The following is a 26,978-nucleotide window of genomic DNA, read 5'->3' as shown; positions in this document are numbered from 1 at the left end:
CATGAAATATGTTCTTCATCGTGTTCTCTTGATTCAGTCAATTTGTACATATCTAAATTAATTAAAGTACTACATTAATTTCCGTTTTTAAAAGTGTGCATGACATAATTCATAGCATCACTGACGTCACCGATGCTAGTTAATTTGGCGGGCTCGAATGTAAATAAAATTCGTGTCGCTAATGTTCTCATTTAGACTACAGCAGCGCCAACCGTGAAATAATTATTCCCTGGTAGAAATGTTACTTTCATACAGATGGGCAGTTAGTTAGGCGAAAAGTTTGAATAAGACAATTTCTTTCGATATGCTAGAATAGGATTATAATTGGCGGGTGGCGGGAAGTTTAAATTAGACAATTTCTTTCGATATGTTATAATAGGAATATTTTTCGACGTTATAAATTAATTATATTCGATTATTATTGCTACGTCGTAAGAAATCGAAGGTAGCTTAACTATTTAACCTTTGATACTTTTTGTCGATGTGAAACTAATATTCTGGCTGGGCCGCCTTGTTAATTTCTAGGGTGTAGCCAAATATTGCCATACGTAATCATGGTCTAGCCAATTTGGCGGTTTGAGTAAAATATATTTTGTGTGGCTTCTACTACGTCATACATTCAAGATTTTGAGTTTCGGGTCAATTGAAAGCGGAAATTTGTCTTCTAAAATTCACATTTTCTATTTGGAATAACTAATAAAATAATTAATATTTTAATATGAAATTTTGACAGTGTTAACAACTATACATAATCTTATAAAATATTAAATTTTAATTTTTGGGTGCAGGTAGACTTTGAACTCCAGATTTTATCGATGTACCGCCAATACCCAACTTCCACCAAAAATATGGAATTGGTTTATATTAAAAACAAATTTAAATTTAAGATGTTGTTCATCAGTTCATAGCACCGAAAAGAATACAGGGCATCAGTGATTTTTAATTATCTCATATTGCTTAAAATGTTATTAGTAATTTAAGATTTTAAAATACTAATAAATAGGGAATAATGACTTTACAAATCAAAACCTTATTGACTGTTATAAAATAAAACATATTTTATCCAGTTGGTCTTAGACGTAATAGCCCAGGAAAATTAGCCGAAAATATAACCAAACTTAGAACAAATTAATAACAAACAAATTCGAACGGTTTTGGCCAGTAATAGTGGTGTTTTTTAAAGGAAAAAGGTCAGAAATTTCCGAAAGATTCGTGGGGGGTAATCTCCAAAAAGTGGCCACCATTTAGAAATTTCAATTCGTTTTTAAAGAGTAGGTCTTACCAAATTCTATCTTTAATATATTAGTCGTTGCTTTATGACGTGCGGCTCAAAAGATTCATATTTCTACGACCACCATCTTTAATTTTTTAGGTTTTTTGCAGTTTATGGCCTTACGGATAGAGATAAAGAAGCAACTTAGTAAAGCATTATTGTGTATAATATAAATCAAGATTTTGTGTTTTCGGGTCAATTGAAAGCGGATATTTGTCTGCTAAAATTCACATTTTCTATTTGGAATAACTAATAAAATAATATTTTAATTTGAAATTTTGACAGTGTTGACAACTATACATAATCTTATAAAATATTAAATTTTAATTTTTGGGTGCAGGTAGACTTTGAACTACAGATTTATCGATGTACCGCCAATACCCAACTTCCACCAAAAATATGGAATTGGTTTATATTAAAAACAAATTTAAATTTAAGATGTTGTTCATCAGTTCATAGCACCGAAAATAATACAGGGCATCAGTGATTTTTAATTATCTCATATTGCTTAAAATGTAATTAGTAATTTAAGATTTTAAAATACTAATAAATAGGGAATAATGACTTTACAAATCAAAACCTTATTGACTGTTATAAAATAAAACATATTTTATCCAGTTGGTCTTAGACGTATTAGCCCAGGAAAATTAGCCGAAAATATAACCAAACTTAGAACAAATTAATAACAAACTAATTCGAACGGTTTTGGCCAGTAATAGTAGTGTTTTTTAAAGGAAAAAGGTCAGAAATTTCCGAAAGATTCGATTTTTTTTAAAACTATGTTTTCTAGAAAGTTGAAATTTGTACTGTACATTATACGTGCCGGGGGACACTTTCTTCCAAAATTGCATCTAAATCGAAAAATATTTTCACGTTTTTTGAAAATTTTAATTTTAACCGCTAGGTGCTATAAGAAAATTGTCAATTAGAAAATTGTAGAGCGTCACCGAAAACGTTCCAATAGCGTTGGCGCGACAAAAATAGACGTCTTTTTCACTTAAAAAGTACGACTTGAAAAAGTAACAAGTTGGGCAAGCTAAAATAACTTTTTTGAATTCCATTGGGAGAGTAGTGTAACTTTATGAAAGTCAGAAATTTGTTAATCTGAGGTTTAATGCAATAAACACCGCTAAAAAATTGAGGAGACAATGGCGAAGAAGGTATTACACGATTTAATTTCGTAGGATGAAAAATGCGAAGTTTTAGAAAAAACAAAGAGACAATTTATTTATCTACTTACAAACAAAATTTATAAGTACGTTTCGAAAATACCACCTTCGGCTGCGATGCAGGCTTGGGCGCGAACAATCATGTTGTCGAAGGCGGCTGGAATCATTTCCGGGGTTACGTCCCGGTAAGCGCTTACAATTCGTTGACGCAGCTCTTCAAGGGTCTCAACCGGAGTGGCGTACACCTTGTCCTTGACGAAGCCCCAAAGAAAGAAATCCAACGGAGTCAGATCGGATGACCTTTCTGGCCAGTGTACGGGACCGTTTCTCCCTATCCATCGTTGTCGAAATTCGTTGTTTAGGTAATCTCTCACGGCTCTGTGGTAATGAGGCGGGGTACGGTCTTGCTGAAACCACAGTCTTGCTCGTTGCGCCAACGGCAGTTCGTCAAGTTGTTGTTCTAGCTCATTTCTCAAGAAATCTAAATAACTCTGGCCATTAAGATTTTGCGGTAAGAATAGTGGACCAATTAACCGGTTTCCAACAAGACCAATCCAAAAATTCAAGCGCCTAAATTGAAATTGGTGACTATGTTCATATCCCCAGTGTGGATTTGTGTCTTCCCAAACATGATTATTTTGGTGATTGCAAACGAGGATTCATCCGAGAATAGCATGTTGCGGAGGAATTGTGGGTCGCCGTGCACGGAATTTAGCAGCCAGTTGCAAAAATCCAGCCTTTGTTGAGTGTCTCCATCTCGTAAACCGTGGTGAAGCGTTGCTCTGTAAGGATGGTACTAATGCCTATGTAAAATTTCCCAAATGCGACTTTTACTGCAAGCCAAATCCTTACTCGCCGCGGCACAACTACTACGTGGGTATGCGGAAAAATAGGCTAAAACGGGGTTTTCAAAGTCCAAATCCCGCTGACCAGGCCCACGAAATCAAGGTTGGACGTTACCATACTGGTGAAAGTCATTTACAGCTCGCCTTACAGTGGTTATGGATGGTCTTCTATCTGGATGTCGTTGCTCAAAGATCTCACTCACTCGTCGGAGATTTCTTCCACCTTCCGCGTAGTAAATGGCCACTAATTCCGTACGATCAGCTCTGGAATATTGATGCACGATTACTAAGATTGATCACGACAATATTGTTACACAGTTTGTATTACAGTTATTCAAATACAAAAGAAATTTAAGGTTTTTACTGACCTTTAAACCTGTGGTCTATTTATCTTCTCGCCTATCAGGGTTTAAATAGGTTTCGAATACGACTAGATGCAAACACAGGCCTATTAGATTAAAAAACTAATAGGAAAAGTCCATAGCTAAATGAGCCAGATTGTGGCTTCAAAAAGATTGCCACACCTCATTGAGGATTTCCTTCGCCGGGATGTTGGAAAGATCGATCGTTTCCAGCCTATGCATTTTAAAGTAATCAAACCTTTGAGCCGCATAAGAATCACAGACACAAAGGACATGAGATGAAGTTCCCTCCTCTGCAAAGCATGCCCTGTACATAGGACTCACTGATACCAATAAGATGCAGATGTCTATTTAGCTGGCAATGACCTAAAAGTAGGCCCGTGACCACCCTAATACTTATCTAAGAGAGCGAGAGCAACTCCGCGGCTCTTTTCCGAGAAGGCCCAGGAATAATCTCCTTGGCCTGCCTCTGACCATCCGTCTCCAGCCAAAGCCTGGCCTGCCTCTCAGCCATAGCGCCATGCACATGGCTGTGAACCAGGCCATTGGGTATTGGAATGGCAGGTTCATCAGCTAAGAAGCTAGCCTCCGCACCCTCCTTGGTCAGAGTGTCAGTCATCTCCTTGCCATGATGCCCCTTATGACCAGGCACCCAATATAGTTGAACCCTATTATGGGTGCCCAGTTCCGAAAGGAGATCTAGACAGCTAAGAACGAGCTTAGAAGTAATACTAAACTGATTAAGTGCCTTAAGGGCAGCCTAACTGTCCGAGAAAATCTGAACAGTCTTGCCCCGATAGCTCTTTTTAAGACAGAAGTCTACACAAAAGCAGATGGCCGAAATCTCAGCCTGAAAAACAGTAGCGAAAACGCCAAGGCTCTCAGAGAAGCTAAATTTCTAAGTCTGACAATACACTCGAGCACCCACCAATAAATGAATCTTGGAGCCATCCGTGAACCAAACAATTTCACACTTGGTTCCAAAACTGTGTCGCCAGACCAGTCTAGATGACTTGCTTTTCAAAGTGTAACTTTGCAGCTATGTTGTCAGAACCCACCAATAAGATCGGTAAGTGACCAGAATATTGCCGAAACAATTTGGTGTGGCTGCACTCCCAATTAGCAGACCTCCACCAACCATTATGTAGTAAGCGGTTGGCACTCATAATTGCAACCTCCTCTATACAAAGATGAAGCGGTACAATATTCAGGAGCACCTCCAGAAAAACGCTTAGGGCTGTTCTCATAGCTCCTGTAATGCTGACACAGGCCAGCCTTTGCACAGTGCGTAGTTCAGCCTGAACTGACTTAAGCACTACCCTCGGCCACCAAACCACAGCTGCATACGTTTGCATAAGCCTGATTATCATGGTATAGATCCAATACACAACCTTTGGTCTAAGACCCCAAGACTTGCTTATGGTACCCCTTACTCTCCAGAATAACATTTTTGCCTTCCTGATACTGAGATCTAGATGTGGCTTCCATGTTAGTTACTGTCGAGAATAACACCGAGGTATTTTACCCCAGTTGATTTGACTAAGATGGTCCCACAGAAAGAAATATTATTAAACAAGTCCTGTACCTTCCTTCGAGTGAAAGGAACCATGCTCGTCTAGTCAGGATTGCCGGTGAAGTTAACATCCCTACACCAGCATTCCGCAGAGATGAGAGCTTTTCTCATCATAGCCGAAATGGTTCCTTGGAACTTCCCAGTAATGATCATTGCGACATCTTCAGCGTTACCAAAGCCGCGACAGCCATCCCTGTTTAGCCTCACCAAGAATTCGTTCACAACCAGGCACAACAGCAGGTTGAAAGAACACCCCCGGCTAGTGGTGACTCTCAATGATTCGCCAACCAAGGAGCCGTCGCGACCCGATCAGTCAACATAGAATCGATCCAAAGACACAACGTGTTATTGATACCAAAACCTTTAGCAGCCTTAAGAATGTGTAGCGACCAATTTACAAATTCTTTAGTTTCGTTATTTACAGTTCCTTTAAACATCTTGTTTTATTTTTAAATATATATTTCTTTCCCACGTTTACAAAATTTTACCTTGTCTCTTTCTTAGAAATTTATTAGTTAGTATAGCTTTGGGCTACTCTGGCGGCGATGCTGGTCGTCACCACCAGGGGGCCCGGTTGAAACTCTTTATAGCTCTATCGTTCCAATTGAGGTGACCGCGGAATGAACGGTCATTGGGAAGGGGTTGTCTTAGGTGACCTTGTGGCCAAAGGTATCCTGGGTTATCTCCTCCCCTTTTAGTATTATCTCTCTCCGTACTCCCACTATTGGGATTAGAGAGTTCCCAACTTCTTTATAATATGCCATCGTGAGACCTCTTTAACCCTTTATCTTCCCTATGAGTTTATTGCCAGTCCGAATTGAGAGTTGCCAATTATCTGGTTCGGAGAAATTCTCCGTCGTTGTATATTTTAAGAAATTTCGATAGTTTATTGTTTGAATGCCTGCCGACCTGATGGTGCCAGGTTTGATATTTCCTTTAACAAGTGATTTATTGGAGACGCTACGGCTGACCCTTTGAGGAGCCCCGCTAGTGGGAACTGAAAGATGAGAATTAACATCATCTCACCATCGTGATGATTGGTTGGGTCCGGCCAGGTTGACTAGTCTCGAACCTTTTGATTGGGGTGAAAGTTCGATCCACCAAAAACCACGTGACGAGCCCGTGAACAAAACCGGGGTGTTCGTGCACTTTTGGTAGTATTTTACTTGGTGTCACGGAGACACCGAGACCACGAGGGTGACCGGAGAGAAAAACTTATCGGCCACAAGTGGCGGTCTGTCAGACCTATTCCGGGAGTCGCCGACTTGAAATAAGTTAACTCACGCCTACATGCCCTCCGAGTGCTAAAGGGGCGAGTCTACGAAGTGAGAAAAGTCGCCCAGTGTGTGCGGTGTGCGGACTGAAATGCGACCGTGTGGTCCGTGGACGAGTGCGGGCTTTAACGCCGACAGTATGGACCTCGAATCAGACCCTTAAAATAAGTATCAAAATTTACTGAACTTTACTTGCAATCTTCCGTTTTGTAAATAAATCAATTAACCTAATAATTTTTATTCTAAATCATTAAACTTTCTTTTGTTAATTATATTCATGGCAACTCTCAATAAGTTTATTTTAAATTGTTAAATTTTAAAAAAGCTGCTACTTCATGACTTAGAAAAAAAAACTTTATTTTATTCGGAGCTTTCGGACCGTGGTCCTTCTTCAGTGAGTGACTGTTACAAGTGATTCCTTAACACGAATACAAAATCAAAAATATTTCTACCATTGGGCAATGAGCTTTAACCCTACTCTCGGACTTTCATCGCGTGTTGCAATACCGTGCCAGACGAACGGTCGCCTTTCTGGGTTCTCCGCGTTAATATCATTTTATACTAAAAATACAACAAGACGCTACCGTTAGGCAGCCCAGAAAAAAAACACGTATTTAGAAGAATCGTTCAAAAATTATACAATGCTTAAACTTACACAATTACATATATGTAAAAAAACAACAAACATTACTAATTAATTCTATTTATAACAGTTACCTTATGGGCTACAAATTCTTTTGTTAAACTGTATCAATTCTGTCTTAACTATTCTTCTATACAATTACCCTATATTTACCTCTCCAAGGGGACTTTGTACCCTGGAGGGGTATAACAATCACCGTGTCTGTCCTGCATTTTCCGTGCAAAGGTTAATCATTGCGTACGCAGTTTCTAGAAATCTCTGCGTTCGCAGTTTCTCGAAGGGTTGGCAAAACCACCGTGTGACGGTGGGCGTTAAGGGCTTCATTTGCGGTTTGGTTGGTGTTTTTTCGCTCACCGTCGTGACGGTTTGGTGTATTACGTTTTTGTAATGTTTATGCGTAGGTTGTGAATGTTGAGTTCGTGTTATGACGGCTGTGAGTGTTGTGTTTGTGTTTCGATGGCTGTGCATGTTGAGTTTGTTGTGTTTGTACGGGCGTTTGTTTTCTCCCCAGCTTCTACTTAATGACTTTGTGACGGACCGAGTGCTAAGAGTTATGCAACCTTTCAACGTCCAATGACAGGGTTTCCACCAATTGTTCATGGTATTCGTCTTAGTATCAATTTGCGATTTATTGGCGCCGGCCGGGAATCGAAACCGGGTCTGCCTCGTGCAAGAGATTTACTCTAACCACTCAGCCACCAACGCTTGTTAAGTTATGGTGTTTTTCTAAAAAACAGCTTTGGCGAATGTCCTTTACAAAGTTATAACGTTAGGTACTATAATTTATTCTACATCATTTTAAATATTTATAATTTATATTAATCTTATATTTAATGAAATATTTATAAATTATATTAATCTTATATTTAATTAAATATTTATAAATTAAATTAATCTTATATTTAATTAAATATTAATAAATTATATTAATCTTATATTTAATTAAATATTTATAAATTATATTAATATTATATTTAATTAAATATCTGAGTATTTTAATTTATTTGATCGTGTTCAGGAATTGAACTCGGGTCGCATCGTTACAATGCAGATAGTTTACCGCCGAGCCATTGACTTCCTGTAGGAAAGTGAAAAGTAAAGAAACCATTATCGAGGGGTCAAAAACAAACACGAAATAAAGGTATATAAGGCCGTTGCGGTCAATTTAGAAGATTTAGTCTTTCTTAGTTCTTGGCTGTCAGACGAACTACTACAGGACGGAGTCCTGGTGTCGGTCAAAAGTTATGAAGTAACTTTGCGGTTTTAATTAGTATGTTCGGTCTTCGGTCAAGAAAAGAGTTAAATTGTGTTTCGCGTTTGGATCGTGAGTGAATGGACTTAAGTGTATGAACAGTGCGTGCTTAAGACTGAAAGTGTTAAAGTAATTGTGAACTAACTCAAGTCAGCTGTAAGATAAAATTGATTGTTATTTTTTTTGAATTGGAATAACCTAATTATACCCTTGAAATTATCAATTCAACCTGTGAGGGTAATTAAGTAGATTGGAAGTAATTAGTAGCGAACAGCTCTCAGCTGTTAATTAAGACAGAGTTTATAGTTAGGTAGTTTGAATTTAGTTAAAATTACTCAGTATAATTTATAATATTTACTTAAGTGTAAGTGTGCTTTGGTTTTTTTTTCAATCACGATGAACTAAGACAAATCTAGTCTTAGACACTTGAGTACCAGTTCTGTACAATTACGTAGAAGGGATATATATTGTTCGGTTATTGATTAAAGTTAAATCTAGAACGTTCCATAGACTGTTCAGAATAAAAATAAACATTTATAATTTTGCATAATTCTGGTTGCCATTTTATTTTCTAATCACTCGCCCACAACATTACAGTTCTGGCAATCCCGAATCAAATAAACTTTCGATATAACGGCGACGGGAAATTATTCTCGTAAATTTATCGCGCGGCCTTAGGGAATATTCTTTTAACAAAATTTCGATTAACTATCGTTTAATTAAAATCGGCCCGATTCCGTTAAAATTATACACCAAAAAGCGAACGATCGTTATAATACCATCTGTAGATATTTCTTTCATTAAAATTGGCTTCGTATTATATTTAACTGATAAATTTGTTCTGTAAAAAGGGTTTAATTCAATTGTGCATTGTTATAGTACGTCTGACTCACTGTTGTAACAACTTAACTTATGATATTCTGAATAAATTAAAATTGGTCGTTTCGTCTTAATTATTTTAATTATAATAAAAATTTTATACCGGGCGGGATAGAACTGGGATAACATTTTTAAAAAATAACTCTAAATTGCGGAGATATCTTTAAGGGTTATCTCGAAAAATTAATACCACTAGGGACAATTCTTCCGAGGAGAGGTATATTTTGGCTTGCCAACTTGTTTAATTTTATATTTATCCAAATTAAATAAACCCCAACCTTTTACTCCAACTGAGCCACTTTATAGATTTAAATTCCCGCCTAATTAACTCTATATTTAATGATAATAATCGGAAAATTAATATAAAAAAGAGACCCCTAAAAATGTACTTAGTTTACCCTACATAAAAAATATTAGTGAAAAAACGAGGCGTCAATTAGAAAAGCTTGGTGTAACGTTAGTTAACAGAACCGTAAACACGCTGAAATCAAATATTGTAAAAAATAAATCGCTAATTGAAGACAATAAAAAAACAGGGGTTATTTACGCAATAGACTGCAACTGTAAGGAAACATATATAGGTCAAACAAAAAGAACTCTGCAAAAGAGACGGAACGAACATCAAAATTGTGTAAAAAAGAAAGATCAGAAAAACGGCCTGGCGTATCATATAGTAAACAATAATAGGCTTAAAATTGAATGGGATTCGGCGAGAATGATCTGTTACGAAACTAATTGGTTTATAAGAAATTTCAAAGAGTTGGAGTAAAAGATTGGGGTTTATTTAATTTGGATAAATATAAAATTAAAATATAGGGTAATTGTATAGAAGAATAGTTAAGACAGAATTGATACAGTCTTACCTAAAGAATTTGTAGCCCAGAAGGTAACTGTTATAAATAGAATTAATTAGTAATGTTTGTTGTTTTTTACATATATGTAATTGTGTAAGTTTAAGCATTGTATAATTTTTGGCCGATTCTTCTATATACGTGTTTTTTTTTCTGGGCTGCCTAACGGTAGCGTCTTGTGGTATTTTTAGTATAAAATGATATTAACGCGGAGAACCCAGAAAGGCGACCGATCGTCTGGCACGGTATTGCAACACGCAATGAAAGTCCGAGAGTAGGGTTAAAGCTCATTGCCCAATGGTAGAAATATTTTTGATTTTGTAGTCGTGTTAAGGAATCACTTGTAACAGTCACTCACTGAAGAAGGACCACGGTCCGAAAGCTCCGAATAAAATAAAGTTTTTTTCTAAGTCATGAAGTAGCAGCTTTTTTAAAATTTAACAATTTATAATAAACCATGGCTAAAAGTTTTAATATTTAAGTTTATTTAAAGCATACCCCTAGAACCCCATCAGCCTCGCTAACCCCACCAGTAAAGTTAAGTGAGAGGGAGGACCATATTTTAATGTAGGCTTGCTCGCCGATTTTTCCTTTAGGTTAGAATGATCGACTTGGGTTTGATAGCCTTAGAGACTTAATCAAAAATCCCCTCGATGTCCAGAAAAACTGCTAACGCTATTTCTTTGAACACAATTGCATGTACCGCGATAACGCTATAGCATTTAAGAAAGCTGAAGCAGATCTCGTGACGCTGCTCAAAAATATTAGGAACCCACAGGTAATGAACCTCTTTAGTCTGAACATAATTAAATGGCGCTTAATAACAGACCACGCATCCTGGAGGGGTTTTTTTTGGACCGTTTAGTGAGTACTGTAAAGTGAGCTCTTCGTGGTGTCCGTGGTCATGTTAAACCATTCTCCTCGAAGTTGAAGCTGCGGTTAATTCCAGAGCTATGAGATTTATTATTCAAACGTGAATGAGCACACTTTTTGATCGGTTAACGTCTGATCTCCCGCCCGTCCAAACATTTAAAACGTAATGAGTACAAACATATTTTAAAATATAGAAACTTGCAGGTCCTGGCTCTCGGGAATATAAGTTCTTGGCAATTTACTTGAAGTTTTTAATTCAGCACCTATTGAAAATAAGGAATTCTCCATACGACTACACGTTTCCTAGGTGCCACAGATATTGTACTTAGGCTAAAAATTGGGACCTGCGGGTTACCAAGTTTTCAGCACCTTGTTCGTGTTGTGAGCCGTCTTTGGCTTCCTGTTGTTTACGTGTATGTACGGATTTAATGTAACTTGTCAGTTAGTCGTTTAAAATAACCTAACTAAACAAAAATTGATATTCATACATTTATTTTTCATACAAAAATATATAGCAAAAATTGAAATATTTTATACAAAATTACCAATTTCCAGAATGAAACATTTTTTATACTTTTTTATTTTGAAGCAGCCTGTACTTATTTTACCCGTCTAATTAATTAATACATTGCAAATACTCATTAATCAGAGTCGATTATTTTATATCTTGTGCCAAATCCAATAAATCGATTTTTTTTATTTTAATGATATTGAACTACCTCACGTTCTGTTTTTATACATTGCAAATCCTCGTTAATCAGTGAAAAATCTTAAAAATCATTAAATCATTTGTTTTTTAATAATTTGGAAATCAAATGATTGTATATGATTTTTAAAACTATTTAAATCAAATGATTGTATATGATTTTTAAAACTATTTAAATGAAATGATTTTCTATGATTTTTTAAATTATTTAAATTAAATGATTTTCTATGATTTTTTTAAATTATTAAAATCAAATGATTATTTAAAATGGTTAAATCAAATGATTATTTAGAATGATTTAAATCAAATGATTATTTAAAATGATTTAAATCAATGATTATTTAAAATGATTTAAATCAAATGATTTTCTTTGATTTTTAAAATTATTTAAATTAAACGATTTTTAAATTTAATTTATGATGCTTTTAATAATATCCAAATGTATTTGTTTAAAGTTGGTCAAGTTTTTTAAAACCAAAACTAGAGGATTAATCAAACAATTATCTGAAATATTCTACAAAAATCAAACGGCAGAACACTGATCCTAATATTACCTTAACTATAACCTTCAAAGGATTCCCTCTTTAAGAATACATGGCTTGTAGTAACAGTAACGTAAGTTAAAAGTTAAACATAGAATTTTTAAGTTCCCATAAATTTAATTGCTTTCATAAATTTATTGCGTATATTTAATTACTTATATCAATATATATTTTATAATGGCTTGAATAAAGCTTATATTTTTTTATTAACACATGACGCTAATTTGTTGTCTCACGTTTCGAACATTAAAAATTGTCATATCAGGTTTGTATTTCCGTAAAACTTCAAAAACATTCACGTCGCCCTTGTCAACTGCCTCGACTACTGGAGTGCTGCCGCAAATATTGGCCATGTTTATTAATGCTCCACGTTGCAATAAAATGGACGCCACTTCCGAGTTCTTATTAGCCGCGGCGTTGTGGAGAGGGGAATTTCCTTCAGCGTTTCGGGCGTTTACATCGGCACCTTGGTCTAAGAGGATGGACACGATACTTGGCTGACCTCGCGACGACGCTTCGTGTAACGGGGTGTTGCTTCGGAAATCGCGAGCATTTACCGCTGCTCCATTTTCTATTAAGTGACGTACGACTTCGTCGCGACCTTTAATACAAGCTCCGCCTAAACGGTTTTGGTTTAATAGCTTTATTGAGTTGAGCATATTCCCCGATACCCAAAAAAGTGGCGTACGTCTATCTTTATCGAGTGCATCCACATTCGCGCCATATTCGATAAGAATAAGCACGGTATCGGTATGCCCATTCATCGAAGCCCAATGAAGAGCAGTTTCACCTTTCTCATTTTTTTCATCCACATTAGCACCGTGTTGAACAAGCATACGCACCGTGTCGCCGTGCCCATTCATCGAAGCCCAATGAAGAGCGGACTCTCCTTTCGCGTCTCTCTCATTTAGTTTTGCATCGTTTTGAATCAACGTTAGCACCGTATCGGAATGCCCATTTATCGACGCCAAATGAAGAGGTGTTTCTCCTTCTTCATTTCTCGCATTTACATTTGCACCTCTTTGAATCAATGCCAGCACCGTATCGCGATGTCCACATCCAGATGCGCAATGAAGCGGTGTCTCTCCCATCTGGTCTTTCGCATCAACAATTGCCCCGTTTTGAGTCAGTGCAAGCACGGTATCGCTAAACCCACAATCCGAGGCCCAATGAAGAGAGGCCGCGCCCTCGTTGTCTTTCGCCTCCACGTCCGCACTATTTAAAATCAGCGCTAACACGATTTCGAGGTGTCCATACCCGGAGGCCCAATGAAGAGCTGTCCTGCCTTCTTTGTCTTTCAAACTCACTTCAGCGTCCAAATTTAGTAACGCGACCACCGTATCGTAAAGTCCTAATTGCGAAGCCCAATGCAAAGCCGTCCCGCCTTCTTCGTCACGAGCATTTAATTTCGCGCTTGATTTTATCAGACGCGCCATTGTATCATAATGTTCATTAAGCCACGCGTAATGAAGAGGAGTCAATCTTTTCTGGTCTATCGAATTCACGTTGGATCCCGATTCAATCAATAACAACTCTATATCGCGATGTCCATTTCTCGAGGCGTAATGAAAAGGAGTCGCTCCACTCTCGTCTTCCAAATATAATTTGGCTCCCGATTGAATCAATAATAACACGACATCAGAATATCCAGTTTCCGACGTGTAATGAAGAGGAGTCGCTCCATTCTCGTCTTCCGAATTTATGTTTGCTCCCGATTGAATCAGTAAAAGCACGATTTCGAGATGGCCCTTTCTCGATGCATAATGAAGAGGAGTCACGCCTTTCTTGTCTTTCGAATTAAAGACGGCTCCCGATTGGATCAATAATGACACGATATCGCGATGTCCATTTCTCGATGCGTAATGAAGAGGAGTCGCTTCTTCCTCGTCTACACAATTTAACTTGGCTCCCGATTGAATCAATAATGACACGATATCGCGATGACCATTTCTCGATGCGTAATGAAGAGGGGTCGCTCCATTCTCGTCTTCCGAATTTAATTTCGCTCCCGATTGAATTAATAATGGCACGATATCGCGATGACCATTTATCGATGCGTAATGAAGAGGGGTCGCTCCATTCTCGTCTTCCGAATTTAATTTCGCTCCCGATTGAATCAATAATGACACGATATCACGATGTCCATGTCTCGATGCGTGATGTAGAGGAGTCACTCGTTTCACACATCTCGAATTTACCCTGGCTCCCGATTGAATTAGAGTTAATGCAGAGTCACAATGTCCGGTTTCCGAAGCGTAATGAAGAGGAGTCGCTCCATACCTATCTTTTGAGTTCACTTTGGCTCCCGATTCAATCAGTGCTAACACGGTATCGCACTGTCCATTCATCACTGCGTAATGAAGAGGAGTTGCACTTTTATCATCTTTTGAATTGAAGTCGGCTCCCGATTGAATCAATAAAAAAACAACATCACGATGCCCATTTCTCGACGCGTAATGAAGAGGAGTCGCTCCTTTCTCATCTTCCGAATTTAATATGACTCCCGATTGAATCAATAATGACACGGCACCACCATGTCCGTTTTCCGACGCGTAATGGAGAGGAGTTGCATCGTCCCAATCTTCCGAATTTTGGTCGGCTCCCGATTGAATCAATAATGAGACGATATCGCCATGTCCTTTTCTCGAAGCGCCATGAAGAGCAGTTTGGGATTTCCTATTTTTGCTATTAACGTTAGCACCATTTTTGATCAAGGTACGCACCGTATCGGTATGCCCATTTATCGACGCCCAATGAAGAGCACTGTCACGTTTCTTATCTCTCGCATCTAAATCTGCTCCGTTTCGAATCAATACCAATACGGTATCACGATGTCCAAATCCAGACGCGAAATGAAGCGGAGTAGCGTCTTTGGCATCTTCCGCATCGATGTCTGAACCACCTTGAATCAGTGTGAGCACAGTCTCACCGTGTCCAAATCCAGACGCGTAATGAAGAGGCGTAACTCCTTTGTAATTTTCCGCATCGATGTCTGCCCCTGACCGAATAAGTAATTTCGCAACCTTTCTGAATCCACTGAACGAAGCCAAATGAAGTGGACTATTTCCGTCACAATTTAGCGCATTTACAGAAGCGCCAGAATTAATTAGTGAGTGTGCCGTAGCTAGTCGCCTCGTTTCACCGACGTATTTCGTATCCTTAACTGTAAACGAAAGCCTTTGAAAAGAAGCGAGATGCAGGGGAGTACAGCCGTTGTCATTTTGTAAATTCACATCTGCTCCGAAATTAATCAGTACCGATATATTCAATCCAAGTAACGCTGAATTGTGCAATACCGTATTTCCATCAATTCCTTTGTCCGCAATGTAACTTTGCATATTTTTTGATACATCTTTATTGGCTATTTCTTTGATCATAATTTTAAAAATATTTTCTTGGTTTTCGGATGCGATCAAATTTAGGGCCGTTTTTCTATCTTCATTCAACAGTGGCTCTTTACTATCAGCCCAAGATTTTTCCACGGTTCCAACGTAGTCAATTAACAATTGTTCAATTTTTTTTATCTCTAATTGGTACAGGTCCGTTTCAGTTAACTGTAAATTTATAAAATGTCTTACGGTTTTCAGTTCCTTGAGCAGTAGTATTTTCGAGAAAAAAAGTTGACATATTTGGGTTTCGTTTTCGTTATGTAGAAGATTATTGAAGATTTGATGCACAAAAAAATCCTCAAAAATTGTCTGTACAAAATTAACGTTTACTTCCAATTTGCGCGTTTCGTTTTTAAGAAATATTTGTAACTGGTTTCGGATATCATCTCTCAGTAGTTGCATCGCGTATTCCCAGTTCTCCACTTTAGTTTCAACGTGTTCCTTTAGCTTATTGGAAATTTGAATTATAAATTCGGCATCCACAAAATATCTCAACAATTCTAATAAAGTAAGATTCGTATGTTCGATGTTAAAAAGTTTAGTCGACAAATATTCGCCCAGCAGTTTGCACTGAAGTGGTATCCCTATATAATCTTCAACGTTATTGGAATTTTCTTTAATTAATTTAATCGCTCGCTTCGTCAGCTCTTTTTCATTCAGAGATATTCGTCCTTTGGTTTTCCAGAAATTAATAAAAAATTGCGTTTGATTTTCCTTGTTAAAAGGTAGTAACCGGCAAGAGCACGTTTCAAATTTGCGGTCAAGCCACTCCTTTGAAAGTGGCTGAGTGACCAAAAGCATATTCCTTAAGTTGCAATTTTCAAAGGCTTTTAGCCATTCTATCGTTTTTGTTCCGAAGCCTATTTTGATTTCGTCTAATCCATCAACCAACAATACTACTCTAGCTGTACTACGCTTAGTAAGTGTTGTTAATAATATATCTTTATCAAACTGTGTTGGTAATTGCGATGAAATGATATTATCAAAGAAAAATGAAATAGCGTGACCTTGATCATTAGCTTCAAATTTTTCCAGTTTTCTTGATAGATCTGAATTCCAATTAACATGGAATACCCATACATCTTTTAGTTTTTCTTTGATCTTCAAAGCTAGGGATTTTAATGCTGTTGTCTTTCCGGTTCCAGCATTATCACACAGTATTATAGTTTTGTTGGTGTCTAGTAAATCTTGTACGTCATTTTCGGAATACAGAACGTTGTTTTTTTCGAAAATTGATGTTCTTTCATGGAAGAAGTCGTCAGTACTTAAAGACATTTCGTTCGTACGTTTCTCGTGTAGGAATTGGCGTATATTGGTCCAGCTTCCGTTCGTTTTCAGCCAGTAGAATTTTCTCTTTTTGTATTTCAATAAATGATAATTTCGATCTTTATCCTGTTGACAAATTGTTTTAAATTTTTCGTTGGTTATTTTCTCATTTATTTTTGGGCAAATTTCACTGATCTTTGGATCATCCACTAAGACTATTTTGCGATTAATTTTTGGGTGGAATTCAGTCACGTCTTCGTCGTTTACTCCCAGTTGTTTTAATCCCTGTTTTTTTATTGTACCTGTTATGACAAACACGTCGGTCTCATTGAGCGTTTTAAAAATATCTTTTGAAACTTTATATTTTGGAAGTACGAGTGTTCTAGGGATGTAATAATCTAATACTTCGTTCAAGCCTTCAACGGGGGTTCCGAGGTTAACTTCTTCGCCTTTTATTAATTTTTCTAATGCTCTTGAATCTGAAATGGTTGCTGTTTTATTCAATTCACCTAAAAAGTCAGCCAAACTTATTAATTCATTCGCTGCTTGTAGCTTAACCAATTTTTTATGAAGAATATTTTCTTTTCCTCTCACAGAAAGGTAATTCCATAAATTAATTTTGTGATAATACCAGGTAGTGTTTCCGAGTTCACCAAACAAGCGTGTAACATATTTTCTAATATCTAGGTTGGAAGTTACCAAAATGATTTGATTTTGTAATCGAAGTTCGAAAACTTCTTGGAGAAGTAATTTGAGTTTTTGTTCCGAATGGAAATGGACTTTACATTCCAAAAGAAATATCGTTTTTGATTCGATGGACTTTAGTTCTTTGATGAAAATTAACTGTTCGTTTAAGGTCATAACGCTTTCTAGGCTATAGCAAGTTACAGATTTGTCTATTTTTTCCGAAAATTGACGAAACAACTTGGCAGTCAAGACATCGATGTCGGCGTCAGTTTCAACTAACCATACCTTAAGGCCACGTGAAAGCGTATCCTGTATAAAATCAGACTTCTCAGGCTCAAAATACTGCGAAAAGGCTTCTATTCTTTTACGATATTCCTTCAGAGTGTCTTTGTACTTTGTTCTTCTCTTTTCAACTTCGGAATTTTCTATTAATGTAGGAAATAAACGTAGAAGAATCTTTACAAACGGTACATGTTTCTTAAAGGAATCTTTTGTTTGAACAGAGTTATCGTGTATTCGGAGATTTTTCAACTGATCAAGAATGAAAGAAGTGTCGATGTCCGAAATCTTATGTTCTTCGTTTAATAACGATTTTGGTTTAAACAGTTTGTCTTCCATTAAACTTTGATAGTTTAGAATGAACCGAGTTTCTGTAGTTGTAAAAACGTTAACGGAGCATTCAGTATCACGGTATTCTTTCGATTGATATCTGATCGGATAGTATTTGGCGTTCTGTTCGTGATTCATTATTGACTGTTGTAAGTTACTCTCGATCTCAATTTCGGTCTTGGCCCCATCAGATGACGAAATTTTAATCATTGGCCACTGCGAAACATATTTGAAATATGGGTTATTTAAAGATTCTATGATATTCTCAACGTCGTGCGTATAGCTCTCATTTATATCATCCACTGCATCCTTTGAAAATATTCTGCAAACGTTCCCTACATGTTCGCCGCAGCCATTCGCGATATTAGGGGCTGAGAGGTAGTTGCTTATATCCAATGAGTCGATTAAAAATATGTTTTTGCCATTGGAAATATCCATGGTTTTTGCTAGTTTTATTAAAATGTCTTTAGAACCCGGACTATCAAAAACCTCCGTGTGTCCGTGGAATCCTTCCAAGTTCGGAATCTTCTTAAAGCGACGGTTGTGGACGGTCAGGTACTTGAGTGAGAAAGCGGTTATCTGAGCCAACCATCCTCCAAGAGAATGACCTGTGCAGATAACTTGGAGATCTTGATCGTAGTTGTCTTTAACAGCTGCGCAGATCATGTTAGCGAAGGAGCACGCTGAACTGATCTGACTGACATCGTAGTTGTTCAGAACACTTCTTAATATGTCTGCAATTAATGAGTTCCAATTATTAGGTTCTCCAGCGCAATGAACTATCGCAATTTGTCTATCTTCAATATTGTAATACGCGGAACCGAAGTATTTGTTCGTGTCTTCAGCTGTTGTTAGTAGTTTCCAACCAAGAGGAAACGTATCGTGGTATTTCGGAGCATTGACTAGATATCTTTTGACGTATTTGTACACTAGATGGGGTAAGAGCAGACAAATATTATCGGGTTTTGATGCTTTGTCGCGAGCTGTTTCGAAATCTTGGTACACTTGACGTGATAATTGCGCCAAAGTAAGTGTGTCTGGAAATGGAGCGATGTTTCGAAGTCGCGAGATTTTAGAATCTGACTTTGTTGAAAATGATTTCTTGATTGTTTCTTCAAAATTTGGATTGCTTAAAATTAATTTACAATTAAACTCTAAAATCAATTCGTCTGATGGAACCGCAGTGTAGATACTTTGAACAGTTTCTGGTTCTGTAATATATTTTTTTCTAGTTAAAAGCGAAATCAAGTTAAAAGATTGGAAGGTTTTAAAAGGACGAGATAATTTATAAATTTTATGGCCAATCAATTGCAGCCGTGACCCAAATTTCAGGGCCTTTTTGAGAAGTGAAAACCAGCCTTTGCTTCTAGCATATATGTCCGCTTCATATTGAATTGGCGACAGGGCGATATCACAGATTCCGTTATGGTTCGCGGAGTCCAAAGCCGTGCAGCCATCCTTCGTTCTCTCTTTCAAATAAAGTAGAATGTTCTTAGAGTCCTCTTTCGTATTCAGTTGCTCAAGCATGCCACCCAATATGTGCACGTGCCTTTCGTTCGCTAATACAAACAAAGCCGTTTCGCCGTAATCGTTCAATAATTTGAACTTCTCGGCGGACCACGCTTCGTCTACAATGTCCATGTACCACTTCAACAACCATTTCATTTCATCGTCTTTTTTCTCCCTCAAACGTCGCTGATAGTACCGATCTAAGAAAGCTCTAACTGTTCTTAAATTTCGTCGAATCATTATTTCGGAAAATATTATTTTTCGCTCGGATTCAGAAAGTAATGTTTTTCTGAAAATTTTCTGATCCTCCGTTCTGTCGAGCAAAGTGGTAAAGTATTCAAATACGAAGTAATCGGCGAAAATTCGGTCAAGAAATTGACAATTCTCTCTCGTACCTCGTAAAAATCCCGCTTTCTCTACCTTCAAATCGGAAATTACGTTCAATTCCTTTTCTAAACTTTTGGGAAATAATTGTCTGTAAACCTCCTCCCTCAACAAGACTCGAGACGCGCATTGCCAGTGCTTGTATCTGATATACTTCACGTCTTCAGCCTGATTTTTTTCTAAGTTCTTCCACATTTCGAATTGCTTTTTCACGAAATACTCTAGCATATTTACTAGGGAAACTTCTCTTAAATGATCTAATCTTAGTAACGAGTATTTGGCCAACAGTTTACATTGTAACGGGGTTCCGTTTAATTCTTTTGCCATGTCGTCGAGGGTCGGGTTCAGTTTCTCAAAAAGATCGAAGGAGTAGCTTTCTAGGCGTTGTTTGGAATCTAGAGGATTTTCGGAGTGTTTCAAAAGCAATCGTCGTTGGTTTTCAAGAGTCAATGGTAAAATTGTGTTCGAAAATGTTTCCAAATGGTTCTCTAATTGTGCCTTCACGTTCGGTCTGGTTGCTACAATAATTTTCGCCAAAATAGATTTCGTAAGAGCTTTTAACCACGTCAAAGTAATGGTTTCGTACTTAGGAATGACCTCGTCAAATCCATCAACGAACAACGCAGCTTTAATTTGACCAAGTAATATACATTTTGATAATTGTTTATCGAGTGGTGATTCTAATTGCTTTAACAAAATGTTCTCCATTAAAAAATTTAAAGCAATTTTGTCACTTCTTTCGTCAAAATAAGGTTCGTTTTCAATCAACGTTTTTAAGTCATGGCCGTGGTGTCTCACGTTAATTCGAAACAACCATATATTTGGACGTTTTGTTTTCATTTTTGCAGCCAGTTGCGTCAAAACTGTAGTTTTTCCCATACCGGTTTGACCAACTAAGATGACTACCTTAGGAATTTGTCGCAGAAATTCGTCTTCGTCCATATCGTCATGACCATCGGTGTTGCTCAAATTACTGTCGGTGCTTGGTTGATATTTTCGTTGCGTGACAGACAGACTTTCCGGACGTTTTGCTTTCATTTTCGAAGACCCCCGCGACCCAACTGAAGATTTCCCTATAATAATTTTACCATATGAAGATTTCCCCATACTAGGTTCACCATATGAAGATTTCCCTATACTACTTGAAACATATGCAGATTTCCCTATACTACTTGAAACATATGCAGATTTCCCTATACTACTTGAAACATATGCAGATTTCCCTATACTACTTGAAACATATGAAGATATATTACCTGATATACTACCTGAAACGTATGAAGATGTCTCTATAATACCTGAAACATATGAAGACTTCTCTACACTACCTAAAACTACATTAATTTGACCAATTGAGAGGTCTATTTTATTTTGGGCCGTATTAGGTTGATATTCCCATGGCCGACTTTTCAAGTCTGAAAGTTCGGACTCGCTTGTCTTATGTTGTTTGTTTACCGTTTCACGTTGAAATTGGTCTTGCTGAAATGGTTCGTCAATGATCTTTTCTCTTTTAATGCATCGTTGTATTTTACGTGGAATGTAAGAATGGTCAAGAGCCTGTAAATTCTTGCCCACAATGATTTCTTCGTCGTTCATAAGCTTGACCAACGTGTTCGAGTCCAAAATATCATTTAATTTTCTAGAACTGAAGCGGCCCAATTCATTGAGACTGATGTGGTTTTTAACTCCCTGAAACTTTATAAGTTTCTTGGAAAGAAGGTTATTTTTCACTTCCAAAGTGAAATCTTCCCAGCTAACTCCATTCCATTCCGTCATTGCGACTATTCTATAATTGAAGCTCGCGTAGCTTTTCACAAAATCGCTAAATTTATTTCCCTTCTTATCGAATACCAGGATAATTTTCAATGATTCTCTGACCAACATTCCGGAAATGTTTTCAAAGTAATCTTCATAGCTCGTTTCCGATTCTTCGTAACCTTGGAAATGTACAAGAAATACGTTTTTTCCAGTTGCCGTTAATACATCATCAAATTGAAGATTTATTTTCATAGCAGTGCGAAAATCCATGCACGGATAGTAATTGTTCCTTTCCTTTAATTTGCCGTGTATCTGAGCAATTACAATCTCCGTATTTTCCAAAGCTTCAATGATCCATAGTTTCGCAGACTTCTGTTCAATAAAAGATTGAAGTTCCTGGTGAATCTTGGAAGGCCCAAATTGCGCGCTTGATAAATCGATCATTTCGCGATATTTTCGAAAAGCTATCTCTTTTTCTTGAAACGTCTCGGTTTTAATTGATAATAAAGCACGTTTAACGTTCGTTATTAGGTCAGGGAAGAGATTAAGTAGTGTTTTTAAGAACTGAATAAGATGGCAAAATTCTTCATCCAAAGAAGTGGATTTAGATTTACGTTTAAGTAATTTTAATTTACTTTTAATGCAGTACGCTTCATCCTCTTTGAGTTCTTTTTTGAATAACGAAACAGTTTCAAATATTCCGTAACAATGGAGCTCGTCCCAGTTTTTGATGAATTCAGTCTCCATTTCGGAGATAATATTAATCGCAGTTTCTTCTTCAACGGGTATAGTTTGGTATCGAAGTGGACATAAGTCACCGTTCTTATCTTTCATAATATATAAATTGTTGCCTTGGTAATCAGCCTGGTCCCGATTAAGTCTAACGGCCCATTTATAAAAATCCGCGTTTTCATCGTCAAACTGAGAATCATTTAAGTAAGAGTCGTCAAGTATCGATTCCATGATGGGCCACTGCAACACCTCTTCCTTCAGGCTAATATCTCGCAGGGCATTCTCAATCGTGGCAATGGAGTGTGTTGTGGAAGTATCTTCGAATATCCTGAATAGCTTCCCAATGTGAACGGTGCAGCAGTTCATTAGATTTGGTGATGGCAGGTAATTAGTTATATTTAAGCGATCTATAGAACTTGATTCTCCCTCGAAGTCCAAGACAAAGTCCTTTGCCATTTTTTGCAAGATATTTTTGGCCCCCGGACTATCAAACACATCGGTGTGAGCGTGACATCCGTCTTTTAAATTATGTTTAAGAAATTGCCCTTCTACTTGGTCGACTGTTAAATGTTTCAGAAAGGAGGTTGTTATTTGTGCTAACCAACCGCCGAAAGAATGTCCCGTGAGGAATATCTGTATATCCGAGAGCAAATTCTCCTTCAATGAGTTACGAACAATGTGGACCAATGTACAAGCCGAATTCATTTGACTTAGGTATTTATTCCTCAGAATGACTGCGACGAAATCTTTGAGGCCTGCATCAATATTTTTGATTCCACGATGGGCAATTACAATCTGTCTACTCTGAGTGTTCCAGTAAGCGGCTCCAAAATAAATATTCTTAGCTGTAGTCAATAAAGTCCATCCTTCCGGCAGATTTAATCTATTCTCATATTGTTGGTCATTTTCCCTGTCTTTGTAGTCGGCGTAGACGATGGACGCAAATTGAGCCAACGTTACAGTGGTTGGGATAGGTTGTATGTTCTCCAAACGTTCCATCTTCTTCATTTCATATCCTATTAGAGACCTTTTCATTTTTGTAATGAAGTCCGGGTTACTTAGCTTTAAATCATAATCGAAACCAAGTGTTTCCGTTTCTTTAGGAATTGGTTGGTGGCGTACATTCGTCTGCTCTTCTAATTCTGAAAAGGAAAAATAGTACTTAAGATTATTTGGTACAATGACTTTGGGACTGTTGGTTCCTCTGAAGTAAACATTTTAAATCATGGAAAATTCTATGCTTAGCTAGTTTGTAATATAACTAATCAAATATTAGAAGATCATCAGAACACCCAAATGAACAACATTTACTAAATCTCAATCTCGACCTTCTAAATGTTGTAATGCACGCATTTGCAAAAGCAAATGTAGGCTTTACCTATAACAGCCTTTCCCTTTACATCAGAGAGTTATCTTGTTGTGTTGGGACAACGCTGTTGGGGAAGGTCAAGACGACTCATCCTCGCTCGAGTGGTCCATCTTCGGAATTCTTCGAAAGGGGTGACCTCTGACCCGAAGGGTTAAGAGCGGGGTAAGGTAACCGGTGATGCATACTATTGCACCACTGTGGGTCCGCTTTCTTTTATATCTATTTCGTATTTTCTCTGTGCCATAGTAAATATATTTGTTTGTTGTAGAAATAAAGGATTTATTTTCCGTAATCGTCTCCCGTACATAAGCCTACAATCTCCAGGCTTCACAACGTTAACCTCGAATACATTAAAATCTTGTAAATAATAGCCACAAGGCGATCTTAACTTTCAAATTGGCGATCTTTTAAATTGTAAATTTTGGCACCACTGCTGTAAAATTCTAGATGCAATGAATCCTAGTTACCAAATAAATTTGAAATATGAAAATAAACGCATTTTATTTTATAGTTATCAAGCGAGATTGTAGTAGATTAAGTATTTTTAAACGATTAAGTTAAAGTTCTTCATCGCCTAGTTTTCTTGTAGGTTGAAATAATAACAATATTTCGCGCTACTGCAACGATAGGGGCGATACTTTACGAGATAATTTTGCTTTAATACGGAAAATATCTAAGCGGTATTTTTAGGATTTGCTACTTGCTTTCATTCAAGGCGATTTTAATACTAGAAAGGTTAGACTGTTTACCCAATACCCATAATGTAAAATGGCGTTCTTATGGGTCATTCAAATATAAATATTGATAATCAATTTTCTTAATTTCGATTGCATTTTTCCTATCTCGGTTATTTGTCGTTCTTATTTATCTAGTATTGTCAAGATTTTCACTAATTGAGAAGCTGAAATGGTCTGATTTTAACTGCATTTGACCTAAATGTGTCAGACTTCATAACAACACAAGTGGGGTGGCGGAGTGTTTAGCACTTTCACCTCGCGGCAAGAGGAGCCGGGTTCGATCTCAGATTATACATGTAGCACTGGGTGAAAACTCAGAACAACTCCTTCTGCGTTGAATTTGCAAGTTCCCTTCCCACTGGTTTAAAGGGTTCTCCCTCGAGCTCTTCTGTTTTCCCTTTCCATAAAAACTTATTGATGTTAAAGGGTGGGAAAAAATAGTTTTTTCCACCTGTTGTTTTCCTGTTAAAAACCGTGTGGAAAAACGTATTGCCATGGTTTTTCCACCTCTAGTGGCAAAATTCAATAACAAATTATAAAAGCAGTGATATTCTTCTATACTATTCACTCTTCTTCGGGCTTTTCTTCATCTCTTATTTGCAATGACCAAATTAGTCATTTAATAGAAATATCAATGGTTCATTTATCCCGAAAAGGGTTTTTCCATTTTTTCATTTTTCCGGTTTTTACCTTTTTTTCCTGTATGTCCCGGCAAAAACAGGTTTTTGCCGAATTTTTCCCAACGCTGAAGGTAATAGTTAGTTTAGGGAGCTGTTGGCTCTCATGGCATGAAGGGCTTGTCGCCACCCTTCTACGCATTACAACCCCTCCAACGGTTTTATGGCATTAAAAGTCGCTATATGGCTTAGGCCTAAGTTGGTGTTTTGGGTGCCTAACTGATTATTATTTTTAAAAGGAGATAGGTAAATAAGAAAACCAACTAGAAATCACTTAAATCAGTTAAAAAGAGAACCACTACACGCCAATGGGTCAATGAAATGTGGTTAGGTAACAGTACATGTAACCTCTGAGAAACCATAAAACAAAGAAATGCTTTTTTTACTGTGGCTCTTGGTAATTTGAATCACCTTGTCATAATTTTAAATCGTAACGATAGCATACTTCTAGATGCGAACGCTTAATAAGCTTTTGCTACTAAAAATTTTTATTCACTTATCTCATAAGACGTTTTTACTCCTTGTTACTCAAAGAACACGAATTTCTACCCATACCCAAGTTTTAGTTTTTGGGACATCTTGAAATATTGTTACACAAGTCTGAAGTCCGCAACATTGACGACCTACGACAAACGCATTAATGATCGCTGTGAAACTTTTCGCGACCGAAACGGGTCTAGATGACGCAAAGAGGCCTAACCATTTAAGCGGTCTTATTACGTCAAGCGTCTGCTTAAGTTTCGAACTTAAGTTTCCACAGTGCATTAAATTTGACCGCCGACGAGCAGTTCCGCCCGCCGCCGTGAGGAAGCGCAACCATAGTTTTCGGTCGCGAATTCGTAACACCCCTAGAATCTTCGAACGGGTTCTAGAATGATTTGCGTGAGCCCCAGGTTATCATTTTGTAAATTTTTACTAATTCAGGTAAATTTGTACTTATGGCATTTGAAGAAACAAACCGAACTTTTGATGCTAGTGATTGTTTTCTGGGGACCTTTTTCACTCCTTGTTATCCAAATAACACCCCTGTAAATTATTGAATCAGCTAGGCTAATACCCAAGGCACCACCTTAGGCCTAAGTCATCATGCGACTTTTGAAACCCTTAATTCAGGTGGCCGGGTTACAATGCATAGGAGGGTGGTGACAAGCCCTGCATGCCATGAGATCGAGTCAACAGCTCCCTACACTAACTATTACCGTTAACCTAGACAAGCTTTTATGGAAGGGGAAACCCAATAACTCGGGGGAAAACCCCTTAAACCAGTGGGGAGAGAACTTGCAAACTCAACGCAGAAGGGTTGTTCCGAGTTTTCACCCAGTGCCACAAGCTGGGATCGAACCCGGCTCCTCTTGCTGCGAGGCGAAAGTGCTAACCACTCCGCCACCCCACTTTACTTTGTAACAGACTTCTCTAAAGCACCCGGTATAACGTCAATTTATTGACCACAATTACGTCATTTAATAGAATTTGGTTTGACATTGTATCGGTCGGTTTCTTTATTTATATATTTTTTCCCTCGTTTGGCTAATTTTGTATAACGCACGTTCGCCAACTTAGTTGGTGCCTTTGTACAGTTTTGGCGAACAATAAACTATTATTATAGTTCTTATTATATT

The 26,978-nt window shown here is 37.5% G+C and overlaps 1 protein-coding gene across 1 annotated transcript; it reads right to left on the bottom strand.

Moving 5' to 3' along the window:
- Positions 1-12,127: 12,127 nt before the first annotated feature.
- Positions 12,128-20,821, bottom strand: LOC149956247 (uncharacterized). The gene has a single exon (XM_090165453.1). The coding sequence runs from the start codon at positions 20,792-20,794 to the stop codon at positions 12,449-12,451; it is 8,346 nt and encodes a 2,781-aa protein (XP_090021579.1). The 5' UTR covers positions 20,795-20,821; the 3' UTR covers positions 12,128-12,448.
- Positions 20,822-26,978: the final 6,157 nt, after the last annotated feature.

The sequence above is a fragment of the Leiobunum rupestre genome, chromosome 2, assembly GCF_980474605.1.
Source record: "Leiobunum rupestre chromosome 2, qqLeiRupe1.1.hap1, whole genome shotgun sequence".
Classification (NCBI taxonomy): Eukaryota; Metazoa; Arthropoda; class Arachnida; order Opiliones; family Sclerosomatidae; genus Leiobunum; species Leiobunum rupestre.
The sequence above is the reverse complement of the archived record's forward strand: the minus strand, read 5'-3'. Positions and strand labels throughout refer to the sequence as shown.

Bases quoted from the DNA above. Each gene is read 5' to 3' on its own strand.
- LOC149956247 (XM_090165453.1), bottom strand. From the start codon at position 20,794: ATGGAGAACATTTTGTTAAAGCAATTAGAATCACCACTCGATAAACAA.